Source organism: Lepidothrix coronata, unplaced genomic scaffold (genome assembly GCF_001604755.1).
Source record: "Lepidothrix coronata isolate B3197 unplaced genomic scaffold, Lepidothrix_coronata-1.0 Scaffold140, whole genome shotgun sequence".
NCBI classification, from domain to species: domain Eukaryota; kingdom Metazoa; phylum Chordata; class Aves; order Passeriformes; family Pipridae; genus Lepidothrix; species Lepidothrix coronata.
The window spans coordinates 2246931-2274076 of NW_016690320.1; the positions used below are offsets into that span (position 1 = coordinate 2246931).

Here is a 27146-nt window from a genome sequence, read left to right on the forward strand (position 1 = left end):
TTTCTTGACACTGATTCAGTTGACATAAATAGTTCAAACACTTTTGTTAACTATAAAGAAGAGGAAAAAATCTTGAGTAAATAAAGAACAAAAATTACAGAAGATAAACTTCTTAATTATATGGTTTTTTTCTGTGTGTGTGTATAAAAGCACACACTAAGAAGTTATTCTACATTTTTATTTGTGCAGAGGTTTAAAACATATATATTCTTTACATGAAAGTATATACACAAAACCCCCAATACTTAAATTATGATTTAACAGAGGTGCAGTATGACCTGCTTTGTTCTATAATTTGGGCAAAAAAGCTAAAGGAAAATAGAAACTTCTAATGGGAGAACTTCCTTAAGAAAAACAGTAGATGTTGTTAGCAGGTGAAATTTTCTTAAAATGCAACCTTCAGATAGTTATAACAAATCGAGGGGGTTTGTAGTTTTTTTTTTTTGTGTGTTTTGTTGTAGCTTTTTGTTGTTCCATAAGGAATGGTTACTTGTGCTGCAGCAGTACCTGTGAGAATATAATTCCCTACAGAATCTTATTGTCTGGAAGATTTAGTGCACACTGATTTCAGTGGCATCATAATTTGAAATTGTTACTTTATTTTTTGGTTAGGTTTTAATTGAACTCCTAGCCTACCTATTCTAGTAGGTTGCTTTTGTTCAGGGTAGATAATTCAGCTGTGAATGGCAGATGTCAAGTAGTGCAAACTGAATATTTGCCATTTGAAATGAAATTTAACACCAGGGTCATCACTTAACCATTTGTGGATCTTAACCAGTGTGGGATTTTCTCAGAGGAATAACTGACTATACAGATCCTCTAGTTCAAGCTTAATTTAATGGTAACACTAATTGCAAATTCTAAGCATTTCTGCCTCTGATTATTCATAATACCTGTAGCAATATTTATCCTGGTCCCAGTTATTTATACGTCTTTTGTTTTCAAACTTCAATTTGTTAACTGATAAACTAAAATTATTATATAAGCAAAACTCTACAGAGAACTTGTAAATGAGGTACAATTTTGTGGGTCTATTTTTGTCTGCTTACATGATTGTTCTCTATTTTAAGGTTAGCATTTAAATGTAAATTCTATTTGAGGTGGCTTCTTACTTGTTTATAGCAATTATGTGTAAAATTACAGATAAATACATACATAATGCAAGTGTCTTTGCACATGTAAAACACATGGCAAAAATGAACTGTTTGTAGTCCCTCTGTACCAGTGTCATCTCTGTTCCTTTGCTGTGTATCTGTTTTGTTTTTTTTTTTCTTTATGTGATTGTTGAGAAAGAATTTTTTTTTTGTTTTTTTTTTTTCTTTATGTGATTGTTGAGAAAGAATGAATCTTCTGAACAATAGGCTGTTTAATGTCAAAATAAAGAATATCTCATGGAGTAGAAATCCTACCTGGAAAATAATCAGAAATTCATTATGAAAAAATAATGAATATTCTGCGTGTTCACCTGGTTTTAGTGCTTTAGATGCCTCTTGATAACTGGAGCTTTGTCAAATGCTTGGAGAGCGATGAGAAACAAGTTGCAAACTCCTTAGCAATTAATGAAAATTAACACCTTGATTCCTTCCCCAAATTACCATAATCCTAATACTTATGCAAGGCAGATACTGCTTGAAGTAGGAAGCAGCTCTTCCTAAGCTGTATGCTGTGCTTGTGTCAGTAACAACACTGTGTATGATTTCACATATGCCTTAGATTTTTTTTTAGTAATGCTACAAGTGTTGATTATAAATCCAAGTATGAAAAGCTTAATGTGAAAAATATCCATGCCATTTGTAGCTCTATCTGCTGACTCTCTGCTTTCCACTTGTCCAGTATTACCATTGCTCATTCCGGATGACAGGTGAAGGCTGGCTGCTTTGTTGTGGAGAATATCAAGATGTTCTTATTATTGATGCCAAGACTTTGGATGTTCTTCACACTTTATCATCATCCCAGTCTTCTGATTGGATAAATTGTATGTGTGTTGTACACTCTGCAAGAATTCAAGGTATATGTTTTAAGTGTGTTTATGTAGGCAAATTAAATTGTGATAAAATATTTATATATAGTATGATCCTACCTGATTTAAAATCCAATCATGTTTTACAGAGCAGCTATGCATAAGATTTCAATGTTTCGTTGATAGCACATGAGGTGTTTTTAATGCTCCTAATGTTGATCATGTTTCATTTAATATATTTTTTAGAGAAAGGCCTGTACACTGACTGTAAGCAGTTCATTTCTTGGATTTAAGCCCAAATTAGTTTCGTAATATCAGGGAAATTACATGCACTAAACCACAGTTCTATTCTTTCTGTTAACACATTCACTATTTGCTTACGTGATTTTTGTAATAACCAGTTAATTATCTTCTTTTTTTATGTAAAACTGATATTTCATCCAAGAGGTGTCCTACAGAATCCATGTTTTAGTGCTGAATAGGTAGGTACTCTCTGCATTGACTTCAAGGTGACTATCTCACTGTTAACTTTTCACAGAAGACTCTTTGGTTGCAGTGTCTGTAACTGGAGTTCTTAAAGTGTGGGACCTGTCATCATCTCTGAATAGCATCCAGGTCAGTTTGAGATGTGAAGCAGCATGAATGTAGTAATATTCTCAAATAAAGCCTACATTGATACAGAATATGAATAAATTTAAATCTTCTGGACGTGTATTAAACAGATTTAGTTACCTTTGTTACAAAATTCTGAAAACATGTTCTCATAGTATTATTTAAAATGAGTTGGGCCATTGGACAGCTCTTGCATTGACAGCTGCTCTGTCCTGTGCCCAGCTTATTGTCTCTTTTCATATTCCATGATGCTGAAGTTGCTGTGCTTTCTTACTGTCCTAATAATGCCTTTGAACCCCTTCACTCTGTCCTTTAAATGTAAAGCTCTTCAATATTGGCCTTTGTACTCCCTCTTCACCCTGGTTTCTTTCTTCAAAATGGTCCTTTAAACTTGGTTTTCCTCTCTCTGCCTTTCACAATGTTGTTTTCACTTGGAGAAGACTCTCGGTGTGTCAAGTGTCCTATTCCTCTCTTCAGACTCATTCTTTTCTGTGCTAATATTCTCAGCAGCTATCACTTGACATGAACAAGTGCTAGAAAAGGAATACAATGTTTTGTGTTTGAATTAAACCCACTGTCATGTTGTAAAAATTCTGAGAATGCGAACAACTGAATACACATCAGAAACATGTGCTGTGGTGCCTTCTTTTTGCTGCCTGGGGCCACCTTTTGTGAAGGGACTGGTGCAGAGTTAGTAATAATTCACCTATTTCATAAAGAGCAATATTTTAATAAGTATTGTTGGATTTCTTTGGGATTAATTGAAGCTGCAAGGTGTAGTAAGAAAATGGTTTGCAGTTTTATAACCATGATTCCAAGCATACATATACCCCTTCTCTGAGAGGTGTTGATACTGTTGGTGTCTTTCAAAACAGAAAATATCAGTTTTAAGTGATTTAATAAATAATTAATACATATAATTCCTATAGCATAATTTTGAGCATGACGACCTTGATAAGTCTGACATTCCCATAAAAGTGTGAAAATGCATATATTATTATTAACAATCTATACATTCAGCAATACAAAGCTAAGAAAATGAATTACCTTTTCACTACTTTTTAAGGGTGCTAAGTTCAAACAAGGCATGGCAACACCAACATCTCAGGCTGTCCTGGTCACAACAAGGATGAGTGGGAAAGTATAATATTCACCCACCTTTCTGAATCTCATACTGTCAGTTTATAGCTTGTTGTAGCTATTTTTTTTTCTCACTACAGGACATTTTACCAGATACTTATTAGAGCAGATGCTGTTTATGACCTGTCTTTAGTCCTTCTCCATGTTCATTATCACTTTTAAGTGGGATCAAGGTCTAAGTCACTCTGAATGTCTTCTCTCTGCACGGTAGTTGTGAACCCTGTTGTCTTTCTATCTCATTTTTAATTAAGAATTATATGCTGCTTTGAATTTTGAAAGTCTGTTAACAGAAAGTTCTTTTCAATGCATTGTTTCCAACCTAAAAGTAAAAGCTCAGCTATCTGGAATAAATCTTCTGGCTTTTTTTCCTCTGTGCTGTAAAGGAGAGACAAAGTGTGTGTGAGAAGGAATCAAAATCTCTGGACTGTGTAAGTTGTCAAGCAGTTCGATTTTGTACTTACACAGAAAGGCTCCTTCTAGTTGTGTCCTCCATGTGCTGGCAGGTATGTTATTGAGCATTATACTTTCTCTTTAATTTTGTTAATAATTTTGAACAGCTGTTATGTTTTCTACATGAAGACACTTGTTTTTCTCCCTAACTTAGTGTTCACCAATTGTCAGATATAACAATGCCTGTAACCCTTCTCTGCTTATCTGAACTGCCTGAATGAGAGGAAGCTTTTACTTTTTATCAATGTGTTTCTGCTTTAAAAGTTTAACACTAAATTGGCTGCGTAGAAAGGGGACTACTTTAAGTATTAGGCAGTTTTAGAGTTCTGGGTGCAGTATAGTCCCCTCCACAGGGAGACAAATATGAAAAAACCCCTGTTTAAGTATGACAGAAGTGATCACAGCTGGCAAGTCCTCGGTAACCAGGGACCTTTGTTTGTTGATAGAAGCCAGCAAAACTGAAGACCGTACACTATAGTGCTTCTTCTTGTAGCTGTAAGAAAATAACTAGCATTTAAAATAAGCTAATAACAGTTGCAGACAATACACATTTGAATGCATTGAAACTGAAGTTTATTGTAAAAATTCTGTGTTTGTCTTTCCCAGTGTTATGAAATGTCATTTAAGCCTGAGGGCTTAGTTCAACATATGTAACTAATTCAAGCACCACTGCTGAGATTGGGTAGGGCAAAAATTTCACATACAACTTTGAATAATGTAGTTGTAGGCTACCCTCTTGGACTACTTAAATGCTGTACAAAAGCATTTATAGGGAAATTTCATGTGTAGCATGGATAGGCTTTTCATGGAAAAATATCTGTAATGTGCATTGTTTTCTACTAGTCTCTATAATGTTTGTCCACAAGAGGTGCATGTGTTTTGTAATATCTCCATTTGCATAAGTCCTTTTTGATTTTCAACTTCTATGTTTCAATAAATGTAAGGAGTAATATCATGATCATATTTTAAATAGAAAGGTGTGTGGCAGATAGCATAGGAGAAATACAGATGTGTGTTCAGAGTGGCTCATTAAACCACTTTTATAATAATGAAAATATGGAGGATATTAGCTAATGAATAGAAGTTACCTATTAATAATTCATAGAAATTCTTGTTCTGAGATCTATTTCCTCACACTGCTGGAAGAAATTATAAAAATGTGACTATGAATATTTTCTCTGTGAAGCCATAAGAACACAAAAAAGAAGATAATATCATAGGTTGTCCTTGTCATATCATGTCTTGGCTTAAAATGGGAAGGTCTCATAGGAAGCAAACAAATCAATTTTTTTACCAGATCTAGAAACAAAAAAGAGAATTCTTGCAAGGGGAATTTCATGTTGTTTACTTTCAATTAATTTGCAAAAAAAAAACCCAAACCACAAAAACCAAACCTCCCCCAAAAAACCCCCACAAACAAAAAAACCGCATGTGTCTTGCTCCCCAAAGAAGAAAAGAAAAAATTACATTGCTAAGATTTTGTGCTGTGATTATGTCAGCAGATAATCTTTTCAAGAATCAGGCAGATGCATTTATACCTTCTGTTGAAGTCTTGAGTGTCATATTTATGTTCTAAATTCATTATCTACCTCTTTATAAGAAATTACCAGTCCACTAAATATTAATAATGAGTGCAATGCAAAAACAAAGTAAATCCCATCCAAAATCCCCTAATCTAACATAAGACCCTAATGCTACTTTTTTTTTTTTTAATTGTCAGTTTCTTTGGCTGTGAAATGTATGGTTTGATTCTGACTTTGCAGTAGTTTTAGTATCAAAACTGTTTTGGCTTTAAAAGAATCAGTCCAGCTACAAAGAGTCAAGCTCATGTTGTACATAGTGATCCCTTGCCCCAAACCAGTTTAAATGAAAATGAATGTGCCAGTACCAGTTGTTTATATTTTATTGTTTTTCTGAGCTTAGGTCTATGACTATTGTGATTTCTCCTTGCTTTGTACTGAGTTCTGTAAAAGTGGTCAGTGCTTTGCTGGTGGAGAAGTGCTGGCAGCTTACAGACTGATCATCTGGACAGAAGATGGCCACAGTTACATCTACCAGCTGCTGAACAGGTGGGCTCAGCTGGGAAATTCACACAAAAAGTTCAGGTACAAGATGAACTTTGGGGGGGTTACTTTGGAAAATCTCTGCGTGTTGCAAATGATCAAAAACCAGAACAAAACCCCTTTGGCACTCAAAGATTTACCCGGAGTTTGACAGCCCTCAGTCTTTGTTTGGCACAGCAGGGGAGGCAGGAATAAGATTAGCCATGTAGAACTTGGGCAGCTGGTGCTGTGATTTCAAAAAGTCGCTTGTAATTACTTATTTGGTAACTTTTAATTGAACTTGTGAATCTTGGACGTTACTGTTCTGCTTTCTAAAACAAGATGACTTCCTAAAGCTTGGTTGTTTTTTTTTAATTATGCAGTGGGCTTTCTAAAAGCATATATCCTGCTGATGGGAAGGTGCTGAAAGAAACTGTTTATCCTCATTTACTCTGCTTTACTAGTATGAAGGAAAATAAGGTAAATTACTAACGGTTTGCAGCGAGCTTTGAAAGTTGATTTGTCTGTTTACAGTTACGTGAATAATCCCTAAAAAATTGATGGATTCATCAACAGATTTAATTGTTCTATGAAAACAATGATTAACACTTCATTTTAAAATCTTTACTTACAAACTTGAGGATGCTTATAGTGTATTTTGTCTTGGATTCTGGCTATATCTAGTTTTTTTCACAGGGAAAAAATACCTTTATCTTCAACTATAGGTAGGATAATTAATTGTTGAAATGGTTGATGTTTCTTTTCCTAACTCTGGCAAAAGAGCTTTTTTTTAAGGTAAAGATGTGCTCTATTTTAGAGCTTTAGCAACTTCTGCTTTCAAATCCATAAAAAAAAGAAAAAAAAAAATAAATAAATAAACAAACCCAAAGAACAAAAAAAACTCCTCCATAAAATCAAAAGAGCCAACCCACAAGCAAAATGTAAGCAAGTTACTCAGTTCTTGTTTTATTAGGAAATATATGCATGTTCCAATGTAACTACATAAATATATTGCTTCCCACGTGCGTCCATGCTAAACTGAAGGGGTTTGGATAAAATCTGTGACATTTTTAACCAGAATAAACTGTTGTCCTGAGCCTTCAGAGGCATAATGGCATTCCTGACTTTGCTGCACTGTGTGAGGACTGACAGTACCCGCAGTGCATAAAATCAGACACATGTGACTCTTCAGAACCCTGGGCTCTGCTTGGAGAAACCTCTAATGTTAAGAAAAGAGGAAGCTGAAAAAGTAGGTGATCTTTATATTTTTGTTTAAGAATTCATGTTTAGCAGAGCATACCAATTTCAAATTTAGAAGTTAGTGTGTAGACAAAGTATCTCAAATGGATTCAGCTATTATGGAAAATCTGTATTTTGACTCATTTTTTGAGTAGTGCTTTGTGTGACCACAAAGGAATAGGTAAGTAGAACCAGTTGTGATTTAAAAAGTAGAAAATTGTTTATAATTGGGAAGTTGTGGGGTGGTGGGAAGGAAAGATATGGCAGGACTTCCTTGGCAAAAAAATGAACCAAAAACATACAACAGATTATTCTGTGTAGCTTTGGCTCTGGTTTTGTTGCTGAGTCTTATTGCTAATACTGTTTATGAACTTGTAACTGCTGGAAGATGTGGATTTAATTCCTGCCTGAAATTGCATTAGTTTGTGTGTTTGTGTGACAGCTCAAGCAAGTCTTTAAACAGTTTCTGAAGATTTTTATTTGTACTTGACTGTTAAGTACATGCCTGTGTGAGGTTTTCTGGTGCTCTCTCTTTCTGTTGACAAATGTAGGCCCTTAGGAAGCATTTTTGTTGTGTAATCCTCTGAAGCCTGACAGATCTAATTTTTAGTTGAAGGGAAATAGCATAAGCCATTCAACTTTTTCCCCAAATGCTGTGATCTAAAATCAGATAGGGGATAACTGCTGAAGGATGCCAAAAGGTCAGGAAAGGTGAGGGAAAAGAAATAGCCAAAACACATGGCTTAGCAGATAATAGGGTTACAATGCTGGTAGAAGGTTCATATTTGCTTTCCCCCAAAAGTATGCTTAAAAAAAAAAGTGTCCTGCTCTTTTTTAATATTTCTGCTTTAATATTTACTTACTACCTGAATGATTTTTATAGCAGATTGGTGAGACAACAAAACTGCCTGTGTGATGATCTGTTTTGATCTCCATTCTGAGGTTATAAACTGAACCACATTACAGTAAAGTTGGTTTTAGTGGAATTGACTCCCAAACTTCAATGTTGTAAATAAATATATCCAACATATGAGGTAGTTGTAGAGAGTGTTAAGATGACCCCTGAGCCTCCTTTTCTCCAGGCTAAACAACTCCAGCTCCCCCAGCTACTCCTCATCAGAATTGTGCTCCAGACCCTTCACCAGCTTCCTTGCTCTTTGGACTTGCTCCAGCACCTCATGACCCACTGCTGGTGTTATAGACTGTTACCTATGTAAAAGCATAGTTCTTACCTTTCCTTATTTGTAGTCATTCAAGATGTGATGAATGATGTTCCACTGAATTTGTTGTGATGCACAAATTACCAATGTTTCACTGCGGGGTTTTTTGTCTGATCATTGATGATTACGCTGCCATTTTTTTTAATATGCTGGTGATACTATTGATGGGTTCTCTATTTGGAGACAGTAAACCTGGGGAGAATTTCCATTCCAGTTTCCATTTGGGATGTAGGTTTAGCCAAGAGTACTGACTGGCAAAGCAGAGGTGACCTTCGAGAGGTTTGCACCAGGCAGAGTAGACTTGGTCTGAGCAGGATGTAGTGGCAGGTGAGAGATTAACCATAGTTTGTTTGATATTTTTACAGCTTTTGATGAAAAAAGCCTTTGCATTTGCAATTAATTATTACATGGATTTTATCAGCTCTTACAGAACATTGATTTGCTGTTCTTTTTGGCAGAGTTTTCCTTTTGTCATGGGCTTCATGAATGAAAGAAAGGAGCCTTTCTATAAAGTTCTTTTTTCTGGTGAAGCTTCAGGAAGGATCACTTTGTGGCATGTTCCTGATGTCCCTGTGTCAACATGTGATGGGTCACCAAAAGGTTTGACACTTTTGGCACTTCGCTACCATCTTTTTCTTTATGTCTTGAGATCAATTTTCATGAAAACAGAAAATCTCATTAAAATCTTTTCACACTAGAAAGTGATGTTCATTTATTCATTGTGTGATGATTGTCTGTAGTTAAAAGCAATAGCTGCTGCTGACTTTCCATCTCTAGGCTGGAGAAAGGATAAGTTAGGGGAAGTGATAGAGATGAAAATGTGTATTTTGTTTTGTTTGAATTTTTATATTTTGTTTTACATAAAAATCCCCTCTTGCCCCACCCTCTAGAGATCCCAATTACAGCAGTGTGGACTCTTCAGGATAATTTTGATAAGCACCATTCGATGTCAGAGGGCATTATTGATCATCTTTGTGCATCTGAAGATGGAATTGAAGCTGCAATTGTCAGTTCCTCTGTGTACATATCTGGGCTCGATAAGCTCGTGTGTGGATGTGAAAATGGGAAAATTTTTGTAACTTTAGGTTTAAAAACTGTAAGAGCAAGACTTTTAGGAAACGTATCTTTGCTTAAAGGTAAGTTTTAAAAATTTTTTTCAGATTCATCTCAGTGAAGCACAGAAGAGTGCATCCTTCTGGCATCTCCTCCAGTGATCCCTCTAAAAATTCTCTGAAAAATAGGGCAGATGCTCAGAGATTGAATGAGGAAAATGGAAGATTATGGGGTTTTTCTTCTTCTGTAGCTGATCCACCAGATCCCAGCTTAGTAATACCAAGATGCTTTCCACTGTTAGGAGTCTGGGAATAACTCTGGGGATGGAATCACCTGGAAATGAGATGTTGCATGTCATGATTTGAGTGGTAGTTTTTGTAATTTGCTCTTTAAAGATCGTTCTACTGAAGGGAATACAAAGGATACATCTCAGTAGAGGAAGCTCAGGATGTAGACCTTTGCCTTCCCTCTTAGGAGCAGGTCAAAAATTCTTTGACTCCATGTAAAGGATTGTTGTATTTAGTCTTTTGAATATCCTGCCTTTTAGGAAATATACTGTAAAATGTGGAACCCCTATTCTAAAAGAACAAAATTAATTTACATACCATCTTGTTTCAGATAATCTACCTTATAAGGTTCTGAATGGTCATAGTAGCAGAGTCACTTGTTTGCTTTACCCACATGACAAATCAGTAAGATTTGATCCAAGCTGGCTGTTATCAGGAGGCCAGGATTCTGTTGTGATCTGCTGGGATATGTTTACTGGAAACATCTTACACCAATTTAATCTGCAATCTGGTCCAGTGACAGAGCTTTTGCGATCTCCAGAAAACTACAGAGTAAGTAAAAGAATAATCAATGATGTCTTAAAAGAAAAAATATCTCTGTATACCTCTCTCTGTGTGTGGGGGGTGCATGTATACATATATGTAAGCAATTTATTCTTAATTTACCCTCACTTAATTTCCTTCTTCGAAAGTTGCCTTTAATTTCTGGGAGTTGGGTTCTTGCAAGTCTGTAACTTCAGTGACATACTAAGTTGAAGCTCTTAACATTCTATTCACCATTTTTAGTATCATGATTATCAACCTGTATGTTAATCTGATTAAATCCTACTTCTGAAGTAAAAAAGTGTACTCAGTAAGACTAGGAGCTTGAACATAGCAAAAAAAGATTAGATTAAAATACTACTGATCCAGAATGCATATGCTTTGTTTTGGCTCCTGACACATCTTTGTGGTCCTTTGCATGTATGCTTTTGCATTATATGAGATTTAGAGTACTTTAAAGTTGTTTTCTAATAGAATTTTGAAGTTGAATTTAAGTGAAGATCTATTGTACTGAATGCTCTATGTAACTTTTCTGAACATTGTGTTCCATGGGGCTGGGGTTTCTACTTTTTCTCTCAGGAAGCCTGTGAAGACATTTGATGTCTGTGCCTGACTCAGTTTGCTCACAAGCTAAAATACAGTAGTCAAAAAATATTTTGCCATAACAAAAGTTTATAATGCTTGTAAGAGTCCTCTTAGTCCTTTTCCTGAAAGCTGGGTAGGATTTAATGTCTTCCTGGGTGGTGCTTCAGTCTTCTTTAAAAAGCTGAATTTTTCCATAGGGGAATTTCCTCTGTGTGTCACCAAAAATTACTTGCAGGAAGGGAAGGCTTTTCAGAATCAGATCCATAGAGTGTAAAATGAATTTGAACTTACCCAGATTTTCATAAAAATACATACTTTTGTCATAAGACCTGACATAATTTTATATCACGTGAACAAGAGTCTGTTTTAAGGTAATTTTTTTGCAACTTCCTTATCTAGGACAACTACTACTGTATATTGGTTATATAATTCCTGCTGTGAGAGGCTAAATATTTTGAATAAATGGCATTTAAATTATTGTATTTAAAATATTGACAAATGGAAGAAGATTGTATGCTTTCCTGTCAGGAGATGAGTTGTACAGCTGGCCTGGTGAAAACAAGGTGAAGATGTTGGCTGAAATAGAATGTGATTTTCTAAAATGAATATGTTCTGGGAAAGAAATCACTGGACAACTTTGGTTTTTTTTACTAGACTTGTTAAAGTGATGTGGTCAGGAATGTGGTTACAGTGTTGGAACTGAAGTTTTCTGATTTGCAGGTAAAAGACCAGAGTATTGTGTGCTGTGTGTGCAATGATCACTCAGTAGCAATTCTACACCTTCAGAAGAGAGTATGTCTCTTACATGCCAGAAAGCATCTGTCTCCTGTGAAGAAGATAAAATTTGACCCTGTTGAAAATCTGCTAATTGTTGGATGTGAAGACAATTCAGTTTATGTTTGGGAAATTGAAACAGGTAATAACAGAGGGGTGTTCACTTCCCTAAAGATTTGTTTGTCTGTTATGTGGTGTTATATAAGCAGGACTTATAGAAGACCAAAAAAGAAATACTAACACACTGAATGTATTTATTGAAGAGTTTAAATGTTTATATAAACAAGCAAGAAATAAAATTTTCTTGTGGTTTGATGTATACTATGAGTGAAATAGCATAGCTTAAGTCAGATCCTGACAATCAGTTTAGCTGACATGGCAATGAACTGAGTAGAATATTTCTGGAAGCTATAAATAAAAATGCAAGTTACTCTCTTCAGTTATTAAAAAGAATGACATTTTCAGTCCTAACAGTCTCAAGTTGGAGCACAAAGTTCTGGTTTCTTCAGAAGAATCATAATCTGAGAAATCTCTTGACTTAACTGATAAACAGGTAATAGCAGAAGATAATTGCAAAGCTCACAACTGTAGTCAGGAAAGCTAAAGCTGAGTGTTTCAGGTTAAACTGTAGATTCCCAAGTGACTTGAGAGTGTCATGCTGATTCACATGGGTAATAAATGTAGCTATTTGAACTTTGACAGACAGAACTATTAGAGGTTATAATGGTACTGGGCATTACAATACAGTGTTTTCATGATACTCAGAGCTGTGTGTCCTCAGAGAAAGAAAGTGCATCACGAGTCTGGACTCACTGAAATGCACAGCATATTAAAACTGTATCAAAACACAATTTAGCTAATGTAGCACTGAGATCACAATTTACAAGTTACTACACTGCCTAGACCCTCTGCTCTAGACAAAAATAGTGCCTTGTTTTAAAGTACAAAATTTAAAGTACCTGCATTTAATGAAGGACTTGGTAAAATGAGTGCAGCATAAATTACAAGCTGGTTGTGTTAGTAAAATCTTTAATATCATTACACTGGGATGGGAAATACCTTCTGGTATTTATTTTTTCCCAAATGTACCGAGTTGTTTCTTGAAATAAAATGTTTAGAAATAAAATTAAGTTGAACTAACAATTATAGACAATTATAAACTCTGGGTTTACACTGGTTTCTCTACAGCTACTCAAAAGTATGAAAGTCTCCTATAAGTTTTTATATTTTTGCGTTGTAATTTGAGATTTAAAAATCATTTAAACTTTTTTCAAAAATGTCAATAAAACTTTGAGAATATGCAACCTTAGGAGACAGTTCAGTTGTATATAATGTTGTACTTATTTAATGTGATCTCTTATTGTTGCTGAGTGAATATATGATGGTTTTGCATAGGATTTTAGCTCTAGCTGTGGTACTAGGAAAAAGAATACAATGCCAAACTGTCAAAAGTAATACTAGACTCTCAATTTGGGTACTTTAAACTTCTTATCTTGCTTTTTTTTTTTTGTTGGGTTCTTTTCTGCATAACCTTGAATTCTGTTTTCTGGTAAATATGTAAGATTGATCTTATGTGTGTTCTGCTGTTTACAGAGATGCATAAATTACAGTTTTTTGTGCATTTTCTCCAGTCGGGGGGGAGAATGTGTTCTACCCTTCTGCTGAGTCCTCTTTCTGCAGTGTCTGTGGAAAAACTGTCTTGAGATCCTTCTTCCTGTCTTCTTGTTCCTCTAATCCCTTCATTTTACCAGACTGTCAGCACATCTGCAATACTAAAAGTTGTCTGGTGTTGGAGAAGGCCAGGTCTGCACTGTTCAGAAAGGTACCTTTTGCAGGATTAAGAGATACTTAGAAGTGTGTACTTCTGAATTAACTGCTGACAGGAGGGATACTTTTATCCCTACAGTGTGGTGGAGTGAGGATCTTTCTTAATTAAAAACCAAAAAACAACAGTCCCCTCACCCCATCACCCCTGCCCCTGAAAAACCAAACAGAAAACCCCCAAGTGTATAAAAGAAGCATTTCTTTTCCAGATTTCTGGACAAAAAATATTGTGGAGAGAACTTAGTGGTACTACAGTGTGTGCTGAACAGCATGGAAAATTACTTTGACTCAGTTGTATAGAGGTGCTGGGCCAAAATGCAAATTTCTGCACTATAAGAACTAATAATTTCTATCCTCATACAATACCCAAGGCAGCCCAATGCAGTTAAGGGGCTGGAAACAGAATTACACTTCAGATGCAACCTTATTTAGTGCAGCTGGATAGCTTTGCACAGAAGTACAGTGAATTCTTTGTAAATCAGTGAGATTTAATAGCATAGGACTGTAATGGTACCACAGAGAGAAAATTCAGAGTATATTTGGTCTGTCTTCTAGTCATAAAAATGCTGCCTATTTCAGCATTAAAGAGGAAGTAAAATTGATGCCACTGCTCATATATATTACATATTCAGAAAGAGTGGAGATGGTTATGTGTGGTTTTAAGTTTCTCTATATTCTGTTACAAAAGTATCAAGGAAGAGTGAGTGCCACAATCACCACCTCTAAGAAAATCTGGAACACAAGAAAAAATGCCATTATTTGCTATACAGTAGCAATTAAAACAATTTTTTTTTTTCTCTGCTGTTATGCAATGGTGACTAAAAGATGCCATCTGGGGTGAATACCTGAGAAAGCCTAGTAGGGTACAACTGTAGTTACTTTAATGTTGAGTTACATCTGTATTGCAGCAGAACACAAGAGGTTGTGGCGCTGATCCTTGAAAGTGGCCTGGCCCACATCAAGAGCTGTGCAGATATTTCAGTGCCACTGGGGCAGCCAAAGCACTGGTCAGAGGTATCAGGAAGATGTGCACAACATCACAGCCCAACCTCTGCAGCAGCACAGCAGCCTTTCCTGATGATTTTCATCTATTGGCAAGCAAACAGGCAGCCAACCACACGTGGTACTACTTGTCTATACAGTTACCTGTGAGCACGTCCCTGACTCAGTTAAAGAGGACAAAAGTCTAAGTGCTTGAATTCCCTTATGGAGAGGGACATAAGACAGTTTTTGTTGTTTCTATAGTCAAAAAGTGTTTATGTTTCTTCTGGCTATGTAGCTAGCTTCCATCTGAAGCTTTGCCTCTTTAACTTCAAATCAGTGGAGGACCTGATTTTGTGTCACTCATATATCACTGTTTGCAGTTAAAAAAACCTAATCTGAACAGTGTTCTTGTACTAAAGTTAATGGAGGACTGGGAAAACAGCCAGTCTGTTTATAATTTCAGGCTGTGGATTAAGGAATTTCTATGAATATTTCAATGTTTACACTGTTGTACAGTCAGCAATAATTCTGTTGAATTTGAAAGATGACTTTAAAAAAGTTTAGAGGCCCAGTACCATTTTAACTCCAAAACTCTCCTTCTACTGGGTAATTAATAGGATGACCCCTTAAGAAGATTGAACACTTCATTGTGCATAACAGTTTGTTGTCCAGTTTCCTGTGACAGAGGCTGACATGCTTTTATAGACAAGCATTCTGAAGACTTAAAAATGTTTGTCTCTTGGCAGACTTTCATAATAGGACTTTTACACTTTATGGGGTGGGAGGAACTTTGTCTCACAGATTAAAATCTCAGCCAGTACTACTTCATGTATAGTAGCTTGTACCCTCTTTTTATGAGTTTCCATTGACCATGTACAATAAGGTTATCTTTGGCAAAGTTTTCTGAGTACAATAGGCTGCATGTATTCCAAATAAATAGGCATTTCTGCATAGTTTATGCTGAAATGTTGAATATCAGTAGTATAGTTGAGTTCAAGAGGAATTTAAGTCTGTATCTTTTTTCCCAGCGACTACAAGGTGAGTCTGAAAAGCGTGGGGGGAACAAAGCTAATTACCTGCTGCTCTTACTGGTCTAGAATAGATAAATTTAATCCCACCCTTTTATTCCTTTGATTTACACAGCAAAGTAAAATTATTCCAAGTTTAAATGTTCTTATTGCACCTGCATGTGGGTAGTGACAGAGAAAACAGTACAGAAGCCATGAATTAATATCTGTGTAGTTTAATTTATTTTACCTAAATTTTAATATATGGATATGGCAACTTTCCATTACAGTGGAATATCTTTCCATGAATATTGATCTAATAATACATTCAGAATATTAATATAACATGTGTACAGGATATGTTGGAAACCTGTGTGCTAGAAGACAAATACGAAAATCAATAACAAATTTTATTCTAATTAAAGTGCAGAATATTTCTTCCAATAGCCACCACTTGAAATCCACTTCAGTAAGGAAATTAGCTGTTACCTGTATTGCTTTTACGTTTTCCTAACCAGTTGGTATCTTTGCCTTTTAAAAAGGTAAATATCAGTATGATAAGACGTAGTAATAAAAGGATCAATGGATTTTTTTGTCTATGCTGCATATGGCAACATTTCCACCAATCTACCTTTATATCTAACATGTATTGAGAATGAGGAAAAAATTTACAGATTTTTAAATAGCAATCTCCCTTGCTCAGAGGTAGCAATCTTCATTTATCAGAGATACATTATTTTTCAATTAGTACTAGTTTAATATGAATTTATTCCTTGATGTTCATAATACTTGCAGAATGAATCATCTGCCACTTTCCTGTTATTTTCTTTTACCTTATGAGTCTTGTTCTGTTTTATTGTGTTATGATGTGTTTAGTTTGAGCTTAAAGTCAAAATAACATCACTTAATAAAACTTAAATTTGTTGTTCAATTATCATAATACATATTTAGCTTCACACTGGCTACATTGTGTTTTTCATACCCAGGGAACACAAACCTTCAGAACTGTCTTACATGTTGGTAGCTCCAACATGGAAAAAAAAAAAGTTGAAACATGCCTAAAGTGTATTTCTGCTGAGGTCAGATCTCCTGAATAGTCAAAACTAACTGTATGCTAACAATCCTTACTAGAAAAGGTCAAAATCATCAGTAAATAATAGACAATTACTAAAGAAATATCTATATAATATAGTTTTATTCACACTGTTTAATGTATATTGCTTTCTCTTTGTGCTCTACTTGAATCCTTTTCTGAATATATTATTTTTTCTTGTATTTTGCCATGTTGATTTTCACAGTAGAATCATACTGCCTTAAGATAGCTGTCAAACGTAGAAAACTTCACCTCAAGCATTTAGATGCTACAACAGGTACTATCAATGGAAGTATTGATAGAAGATATCAATAAAACAAACTAGGCTTTTAATGAGATTGTCAGCCCTCATAAAATATGCAGTGTCTAACATTAATCAAATCCATCAGTATGATCACTGAAACAATCTTTATAAAATTAGAGAAGAGTTCAGACATACTTTGAAAGTATTTCTCATTGTGTTAATGTCACACTGTGAAATTTAAATAAAACCTCTGCTGTTGCAGAAATATGTTTGCTGTGGGAGAAATGAAATTACTCTGCAGATAGTGATGTTATAGATCAAACCTTTGATCATATTGATGGTCAAACATGCTGGAAGATTTTCAAACACTGTTTAGAGGTAATTTGTGTGTGCTATTCATGCTCCAATGTTTTTATAATTGGTGCCAACAGTAATAAGTCTTCTAAACCTCTGGTAAACAACAAGTATCACGTGAGTTGCAGAATTCATGGGGGGCTGTTTTGGTTTACTTGACTTTTGTTTCCAAGTAAACCTTCATTTAGTATGTCTGACAACCTTTCTCATCTCATAAAGAAATTAGTAATTAAACTGCTTAGAAAACTAAGCCTTAGATTTCACTAGGTGGCTGTGAGGAAATAAGTTGTACAGTTTCATTAAAACTTAGAACTGAATCCAAGAAAATTCAGTTGATTTCATACTAAGATTTATGCCTACTTAACTGTAGAAGCAACAGAACTTTTTGTATTTGGGAAAATGCTCTGATTTAATTCTTCTGTTCTCAAGCTGTGGTCTGACCTTCTACATTGATAGTTAGGGCAGACAGCAGCGAGTTGATCTTGATTTCTCTCGCCCTCTACTTTCATGGTCAAGAGGCATCCTCAGAGTAAGGGGGGACCTGAAGGGAGAGAGTTGAGCCGGGTATGCACTATTGAACTGAGACAAGATAATTTCTTAGGCCAAGAGTACTGGACCATCACACAACTGACACAATGCAACATTAAACAATTTCTGGTCCAGACCATCTTTCTCTAAGAAAGCAGCTCTGAAGAAATTCAAGCTATGATGCAAATGATAACGTGCAATAAGATGCAAGGTTGCCATTTTACTGCAGTTTCTCTGCACGTTATGTCACTTTAAATCCCTTTCTAAAAGGCATTAAGAATGAGGAACTGTTAGTTTGCATGTTTTGAAAACGTGGTTTATTCCAAGTAAGCTTGAATATATGTGCATTGTGGAAGTTCAGCATTTGGGTTTGGGTGTTTTTTGTTTTAATTTGTCAGCCTTAAGCTAAAACTTAACTAATGTTTTACCTCCTTTTTTTATTTTTTATTGCATCTTTTATATATGTAAGCCTTAGGTCAGTCTGCAGCTTGCACCTGAATATTTCATAGCTCTCTAAATTTGAGTCATCGTTCAGTAAATACTTATTGATGTAGAATAATAAAAGGTAGTGGAGCTTGGAAAAGTCTGAGGGTGGGGAAAAAAAAAAAGCAGTGTCATCCTTTGCCCAGTCTGCAGAAGCTGAGGACACGCTTTTATACTGACAAGAGTTGGGTACCTTCTATTCATATGTGTGCATACACACACATACTTTTATGTACTTTACATATACTATGTGGAACAAGTATGGAATTTAGCTGTATGTGTCTGTTCAAAAGGATGTGTTCCCTCCAGGTCATAGTAGATCTTCATTCTTATTTTATTGTTAATAATGAAGTAAGATATTATATATATATATACACTTTTAAGAAGTGGAAACGAAGACTAATTGCTATAGTCAGTGCAGTCAGAAGAGTTCGTACCAGGGAGGGTTTTCATTCCAGACACTAAGGGACAGATTCTCATTCTCATTCCATGTTTCAGACTTTAAAAAAGGAGTAGAGAGAAGCTGCTCATGTATCATCCGAGTTCAGATGCAATTTCTTCCATTCAGCCCAGTTCAGCACACTCACTGTGTCTGAGCAATTCCTGCTTACAGGATTATTGTTCTTTACTCTTTGGAATAGTTTAGATGGGGTCAGGGAGAGAAGAGGGGAGTTTTCATCTCCTTTCTTTTGGGCTGTTGTGCCTACATCAGAAATCCTGAAATGAGGACTGGCTGCATGGGGGAATTGGTATTTTTACCTACATATAAAAACCAGCATTATAAGTTATATTTTGGTTGTTTTCTTTGTGTTGTTCTTCATTGCTTTCTTCAACTAAAGGATATTCTGATGGGGGTTTGCTAATGCTATTCTAAAAGTGTATATTCTGAAGAATGTCAAGAACACACAGATTTGGACATGACAGAAATCTTCCAAATGCAAAAATCACTAAGGAGGGTCTGCCAAGAGACTCTGGGTGCTCCTGTATACAGAGCTGTAGTCATAGAGTATCTCCATTATTAATTTATTCCTATACGTAAAATATCCTTTTAAATATTATTAGCTTTTAATAGGCTGGTTCTTGTGCAATCTATCCCATTTCTGTTTGCTAGATGGCATTTATTATTGTCTTGATATTAGTTGGAATATATATTCTTACTTAATGCAGTGTTTGTTCCATCTGTTTTGGGCCATTTGATTTTTAGAGTAGTGACACCAGGAATTAGGAGAAATTTTTCAAGCAAAGTACTTGTCCACTGTCTTGGAGCAAGACTGCAGAACTGTAAAATTCAGGCATTTTTTTAGCAAGGGACATGAAATTTCTGTATGCCTCACTCTAACAGCAGAGGAGAAAGTGTGTGGGAGGGTTTTTTCAGATTAAATTTTTCAGATTTATGGAAAGGAAAATCTTGACAGAAAATAAACCAACTAGTGTTACAGATGTTTCAAACTAGTTGTTTTGAAAGGCGAGTTTTCTGTTTTGGCTGCTAGAAAAGAGAAGGATTTGTTCTTGACCATGTGCTCTTTTTAAATCAATTCAGAAATAATTTCTCATTCCCAGATCACTGTTATGCTGTAAGATTCAGCTGTTACTGGGTCACAGCAGCACAGCAGTACTGAGGATTTTTGATACTTCTGCTGTGACAGCAAACAGAAAGCACTGGAGCCTGATGATGTGACAGGCCATGTGATGGCAGTGAATTCCTTGTCTAGAGGCAGGAGAATATGTGTGACCTCCCCAATAAAAATGCATCATTCAGTGGGAGCAGAACCCAGAGAACTGTGTGGACAGCACTAACACCAAGAGACACAATTTGTACTACTTGGTCCAGAGGAAGAATAAGATGTTGTAACAGTCTCTAACCAGTCACATCTGGTGGTCCAAAGCTGCCCAGGAGAGTGAAATACTCCACTCTTGTCTGTTCCTGAGACTTGGTTGCCATGGTCACAGCTTTAGAGATAAAGACTTTCTTTTCCTGTATTTTGTATGTATAGTAGGGGGTCAGAGCAGTGGTGTTGCTGCTGTACAGACACCCTTATCTTTTCTCCTTCATCCATTGTTGTTTTATACTCCCCAACTGAGATCTTTGGGCTCATTTGTGTTTAAAATACTTCCATTTTGAGAGTTGTCTTTATTCCTGTTCCCTTTCCTGTACTCTCATGTACAGGCTTTGGTTTTTCTTGCTTTTCATTATTTTTCCTTAAAATCAAAGACAATATATTCCTAACAAATAACTGTTTATGAACAATAGCTGCTGTGCCCCAGTGTTGTTCTGACTGTTTACAGTGGTCAGAAAGTCCTTGTCATATACACAGGCTTTTAATTCCCTCCCCCTCACCCACCTCCCTTTTGTGCCTCTGAAAGATGTCTTAAGAAACCACAGAATACAGGGCTCTTCCTTTATTTTGGCTCTACCACCTACTCTCTTTGTAAATGAGTATTTTGGGCTCTGTACAATGATAATAATATAAATACTTTATAATACTTTCATAATCACCCCCCTCCTTCATACACATTTTGCTATGCACTTAGTGCTATTTTGTTGCAGGTCCAGCTGTACACACAAACCTCTACAAGTAGATGCACACATATAGAGAACATGATTAGGTATTATATGCATGTATTTGCATGGATTTTTTTAAGAAAGTAACCATCTTCTGGAAGGTGCTACTTAAAAGGGATTTGAGACAGCTGTTATGCATGATATATAAATTATTTAAAGATGTAAATCTGAGTTTTTCCAATTGATTTTATGATATAATGTTCTGTCAGTAAGAAACTAAGCTGGTTGTCCAGGGCAGTTTCTATTCAATGTTTCTCTCTATAAAAATGCCTTAAAAATAAAAATTAAAAACCCAAACCGATTGTAACTCCTCTATGTGAGAGACCAAATATGAACCTAGAAGAGATTTTTCAACTGACAATAATTTTCTCTTCTCCAGACTACTCATAAAAAATGGTATTGCAGTGGCATTGTCCCCACCATTGACAGTCAGAAAGGAGTTTGGTTGTAGCAGAAGTGTTCAGTAACCCAACCACCTGCTTGGTGGTTTCTCAGTTTGCATCCATAATTCTATAATATATAGAAGCAGATCTGTCATCTGTTTAAATAAGATGTGTATGTGTAAAATATATAAAATAAAATATCAATTTGCTTTCATGTACATCAAGAATACCCGTATATTCCATTCAGATGGTGAAATTCTGCTGTCCCCTTTTTTTGTAACTTACCACTCATTCTGATCTGTTTCTTTTTCTCTCCATTAAATTCTTTTTCTTCAACCAGAAGGTAAAAATTTGTCTCTGAAGCTGTTGCCAGGGAAAAGCTCTGATATATGGAAAATAACACAAGGCTTAAATATATTTTAATTTTTACTCCTATGTGTATATGTACACACAGGAGGATACAAAGTCAGACAGATCTTCATTTTTGTTGGAAACATAGTTTTATCCTCTTTTCCCACTGTAATATGAAAACCTTAACTAAATTGTATTCTCTTATACATCCACAAGATCCTCCTGCAGAATGATCTGACAGAGGGATGACTGATGGTGAGGCATTTGTGCATCTGGAGCTCACAAAACCTGTTTTGAAGTTCTCTCTAATATTAAAAAGTGTGTATAACCAGGTCTTTGAAATTTAACACCATCCTCCTCAAATCCTTGGATTTATCAAAAATTTATTGCAATTTCTGCCTTAGATCCTTGTCTCTAAAAACAGCAGGATATCTGTAATTTCACAGGGAAATTATGGTAATTGTCTTTCTGAAGCACTCGAGGACTCTGGCAGTGAGTTGCCCTGACAAAAGTGTTACAGAAAAGGAGTCTGGATATATATAAATATGTACATACATACAAATATTCCTGCATAGTGAACTCGCCAGAGAAGGTGGTAGAGAAAGCTTGGTCTCCACACTTGACAGTAGGGAGAACAGCTACTTCCTTGGTGAACTTTACTTTTGCTCTGAATAATCCAGGGAGTTCTGTGGGGAAGCAAGGCATGCTCTCAGCTTTACAGTTTAGATTACGTGTATTAAGAGACCAAAATAATATTAGCTAAGTGACTATTATTTCCAAACTTCTTAACTTTTCAAACACTACAGTACTTTTAAGAATGTGTGTGCTCGTGTCTGGTGTGAACTGCATAATCCTCCTTTGTAGGCATCTACTGAGAGTTCTTGTGTTCCTGAAATACTGAAATGTTGCAATGTTGGGATCTTTATAGCCAGTGTTGTCTTTCCAAGTATTTGTAGACAGTCTTAACTATGAAGATCTTCGGGCAACTTACTTTCCTTTCAGTAAACATCCAGTTCTGTAATGGTCCTTCCACTGGCTGCAAGTGCTGGGGAGGGATTAAGAAAATTAAGAAAACTTAAGAAAAAAAACTGCTGATCCTTATTTTTTTTTTCAGTATAATATTACAGCAACCTATGGCATTCCAGTGATTTTTGAAGGGGACAGAGAATCAGTTGCCTTTTTTTTTTTCTCTGCTCTGAATTCAAAGACTCTTTGCCATGTGAGTAGCAGAGGTGATGCTACAGTGAACAGAAATGGATGAGTTTCAGAGAAATAATTTCAGATAAAGAGATTTTATACACACATATACACACAAACACTTATTGTGTGAGATCCCTCAATCCCAGTCCAATATTTTTAGCAGGTGTTACTGATAGAACTTCAGTGTTACACATTTTTTTTTCTTGTAGCAGTGAACGGGAAAATTCATGTTGTATTACTTGAGGGTAGAAAGAATTCAAACTTAAGGGAAAAACATTTCACATTGTAGCTGATATTTAATACTTGAAAAATCCTTCAGATGTACTCTATCTCTGATATTTATAGGAAACATGCTATTTCAACAATTTCTTTTAATTCCTATAGGAAATGTGCAGTATATAATAGTAGCTCATTTCAAAGACATTTAATCTCAGTTTAGATATCTCTAATGCGAGTTACAAATAAAGCACTATTACTAAAATTATTACTAAATAAATTTTTACTAAAATAATAGAACTGGGTATATCAACTGGAGGAATCAAATTCCCTAAAGCCACACAAGAGATGATACAGTCTCTGAAACATTGAATTCAAATCCCTAATGACTGAGCTACATATATATTCGGGTGTTTACAAACTGTCTTTACCTCTGACACTTTTAGGAATGGAATGAAAAAAATTGAGCTTTGTCTTGCTATTTGTAATCTAGAACACTAGAGGACAGCACTAAAATATTACATAAATGTGTTATTGTTTACACTGTTAATGATGTAGGTGCTCTGAGAGGGCTCTGTGAGAAGAAAACCAATTACTCTTTTGAACAGTTTGGGCAAGTGGTATTTTTGTGAATATTCTTGCCTCCCTTTGAAAACTGCATCTCACTTCACACATATGAAATATCTGGAGTTGCTTTTGATCTGAAACAAAGTTTTGTTGCAGTGATTTATTTAGACATTAAGCTTTATTTTTTTTAATAGCAATACTGTAGAATAGACCCTTGTGCAAAATTATATTTTTAAGTTCCAAAAGATGAGGAATTAATTGCCCCATCTGTAAATGTTTTGTAATATATTTGCTCACATGAAGTGTGCTATGTTAATACTACGATCCTTCCACAGAGATATGGAATACTGTGGTTCCCTCAAAAGTTACAGCCTCTCTTGTGTTTCTCCAGGCACACTGGAACGACATGAAACAGGTGAAACAGCGAGAGCAATTCTTGCTGCTATTGAAGATTCAGAATACTTAGTGGCAGATGCTCCACTTCCTGTATCCCAAGAGTCAAAAAGAAATAAGAATTCTGGGTACAAACATTCGAGCTCCTATAAGCATGGCATGGGCCCTTACAACTTTATTCATGCAGAAAAATCTTCAGATAAGGTAAGAAGGAAGAGTAGAACGTTTCTCAGGAGTCATGAGTTGTTATCCAAATTCTTTACTCTTGAACCCTCACTGATATGTAGCTGTGTGCAAGTGCCATGTGGCTTGGATTTAAGTTTATAAAGACTTCTGACTGGCTCAGTTTTTATGCCTTCAACAACCCCATTTCATAAAAAACAACCACTTTGTAATCAATGTATTTTGGGAATTCTACTCTCTTCAATAAACAGAGGAAGTCATGCCTGCTTTCCTCAACCCTCAATGAAGATAGAAACTGTTTTCCCACAAGTAACAAAAATGAAAAATGCTTTCCCTGAACTCACGTGTGGAAACAGACTTGAGGATGGTCTTTGGCCTTTTTCTGACTTTATTAATTATAGTAAATGAAGTACTGGATATTTCAAAACTGTCTGATAAAGTACAGCTTAATTTAAGTCCTAATTCTTGAATTATCTGGTCTTTTCTTCATTGTATCTACAAATTTATGCATAACATTGAGTTTATAATGATTGTAGTTTAACTCTTAATATTTCTCTTTGACCTTTTACTAACCTTAGTCTGATTTCTAAAGTTCTTTTTGATCCCATTTTCTGAAAAGTCTTATTAGAGCGAAATCCTGCTGAGCATGTTGTGGGGCAGATGGTGCACTAGTTGGCCATTGACACAGAATCTGATCTCCCTGTTTGTTAAAAGGAATAGTTTCTTCTTTCCTTTTTTAATAGGAACAAAGGGGAAAAGTTTTGGGAGTTGTTTGGAGTGAAGTTTTAGGCATATCTGTTAAAATGAAAATTGCATGGATTTAACAAAGTGGCTGGAAAGAAAATGTACTGCTTATGGAACATGGGAAAATAGTTTTTTGTCAATTTTTAAGTGTGGAGTTTAACCTGCTTTGGGAATTATCATGATCTTAAATGAGAAGAAATATCACAGTAGGCAACAGTGGAATTGTAATAATTTTTAGTGTTTTCTTGATCAAATATTCATCTTGGCTGCTCTGATTTTACAATACAATATTCCATATTCTTGTTTAAATGTTCATTAATTGTCTTTTCCAAATGAAAATGTTTTATTGAGAATGTTATTGATGTCTTTTAGACTTTTCTTGTCAAAATACCTCCTTGGTCTTTTTAATTTCCCTTTTTTTTTTTGTCATTATAGACCTGTTAGGTTAGTCTAATTTTGTAATAAATTAAGTTCTGTACTTGGGAAACCACTTTTCATTCATCAAAAATGTGTCACCCATTGCATCCAGAGCTTCTTTCCCCTTCAATCTGCATTAGAGAAGGTTCTGTAGATTGGTGTGGGAGATGCTGGAGGCTAAATATATATCTAGTGTAGCTGAACCTGGGAAGAATATAACAATGGACATCCCCTTAATGCTATTCCAGAAGCCCAATACAGGCTGCACAAACGGAGTGTGGAGCTCTGCAGCTTTTTTTAGCCCTGTTTTGTTCTCGCTGAAGTGAAGGCTTGTTAGGAACTTCACTGTTTTTCTCAGTTTTTCTGCAGGAAACTTTTTTTAGGTTTTTCAAAAAGTGCTGCGTTGACTCTTTTGAATTCCTGTATTTTAGCATCTTGAAATAGACTGTGGAAATTTAGATCCCATGAAAAAACTGAGAGGACCGTGGGTATCAGCCTTCAACATTCCATACCATATTCATAAAAGCACAGAATTAGCATACAGATGAAACTATCATGAAACTCTCAGATTATAAAAGGTTTTAATATAGAATGAGTATTTCATTATGAATTTCCTTCCTTTGCAAATTGTGTATTAGAAATTTAACAACATATTAAATTGTTAATAACATTTCTGTCAAAAACCCCCGACATCATCAATTTTAGCCTATTTTAAGAACTCAATTTCAGAAGATTTATGTATTAGAAAAAATGAAGGGGTAGCAATTCTATCCTCTTGGCATTGTACTTGTGAGTGATCCTTTTGTACAATGAGATGATCCACGTGAAGGCTGCAAATAATATTCAGCATTTCTTCTTATTCTTTATTATTATGTTGTTTTACCATTCCTATTATAAAGGCAAAAGAAGATTTCCAGAATAATGGTCTCTCTCCACTCAATCCTAAGAAAAAAGATATCCTCACATAGTAGTCCAACTTCAAAGGCTTTCTTTCAAAACATTTGCCATCATGTAAATCACAGATACAAAGGCAGAATGTTTTGATTTCATGGTGTTTTGACCATTTTAATTCTTTTATTGTGCAGCACGTGCCAGTGGGAGTACCAATAACAGATGACTGTGACAAATGCAGTTAACACAAGATCCATATTAATGTTGTCAAATCCCCCTGATATATTTAAACAGATTTTAATTATTTTTAATGTCGAAAGACCCCCAAATATACAGCTTAATAGTTCTTCAAGAAAGCTTTACTTAATACGTGAATGTAAAACCTCTCATAAAAATGAAACTTTTATATTGGCCTTAGTCATTGACGTAGGGTATTCATCAAGTCAGCAATTTGTGTGGCAAAGTGCCATTTGAATAGTGTATTGTTAGAATACTTATGGTCCACTTGACAAGGGCTCTTGCTGTAAATAGTGCAATTTGACTCCAGCTGTTAAAGAGTGGCTTTGACAGCAGCCAAATAGAATGGAGATGCTTTACTGCACCGCAGAAAAATCAATATTGGGTTCTTGTTCATAGTAACCTGTTTTTTCTTTTTTTTTTTTTCCCCCAGATTTATACAAGACTATCTAGGGTTCATTTGTGAAAGTTTAAATATTATTTTGAAAGTGAGGCTGTTTTACTTTCAGAGTAATATTGGTGATGAATGCTGCTCGTGTTTAGTTAAAAAGAAAAAGATAGTACTTTGTGGAAATACAT

General features: G+C 35.4%; 1 protein-coding gene across 1 annotated transcript in view; it reads left to right on the forward strand.

Annotated features, from left to right (window-relative positions):
- The window catches only part of WDR72 (WD repeat domain 72), a 95446-nt gene that overhangs the window by 6585 nt on the left and 61715 nt on the right, over positions 1 to 27146 (forward strand). Inside the window, exons 5-14 of the mRNA XM_017827452.1 lie at positions 1834 to 2008; positions 2499 to 2575; positions 4096 to 4215; positions 6086 to 6231; positions 6588 to 6684; positions 9122 to 9263; positions 9554 to 9799; positions 10335 to 10555; positions 11852 to 12047; positions 24094 to 24299. Of these exons, the coding sequence (XP_017682941.1) occupies positions 1834 to 2008; positions 2499 to 2575; positions 4096 to 4215; positions 6086 to 6231; positions 6588 to 6684; positions 9122 to 9263; positions 9554 to 9799; positions 10335 to 10555; positions 11852 to 12047; positions 24094 to 24299 (1626 nt within the window). The remainder of the gene's footprint in view (positions 1 to 1833; positions 2009 to 2498; positions 2576 to 4095; positions 4216 to 6085; positions 6232 to 6587; positions 6685 to 9121; positions 9264 to 9553; positions 9800 to 10334; positions 10556 to 11851; positions 12048 to 24093; positions 24300 to 27146) is intronic.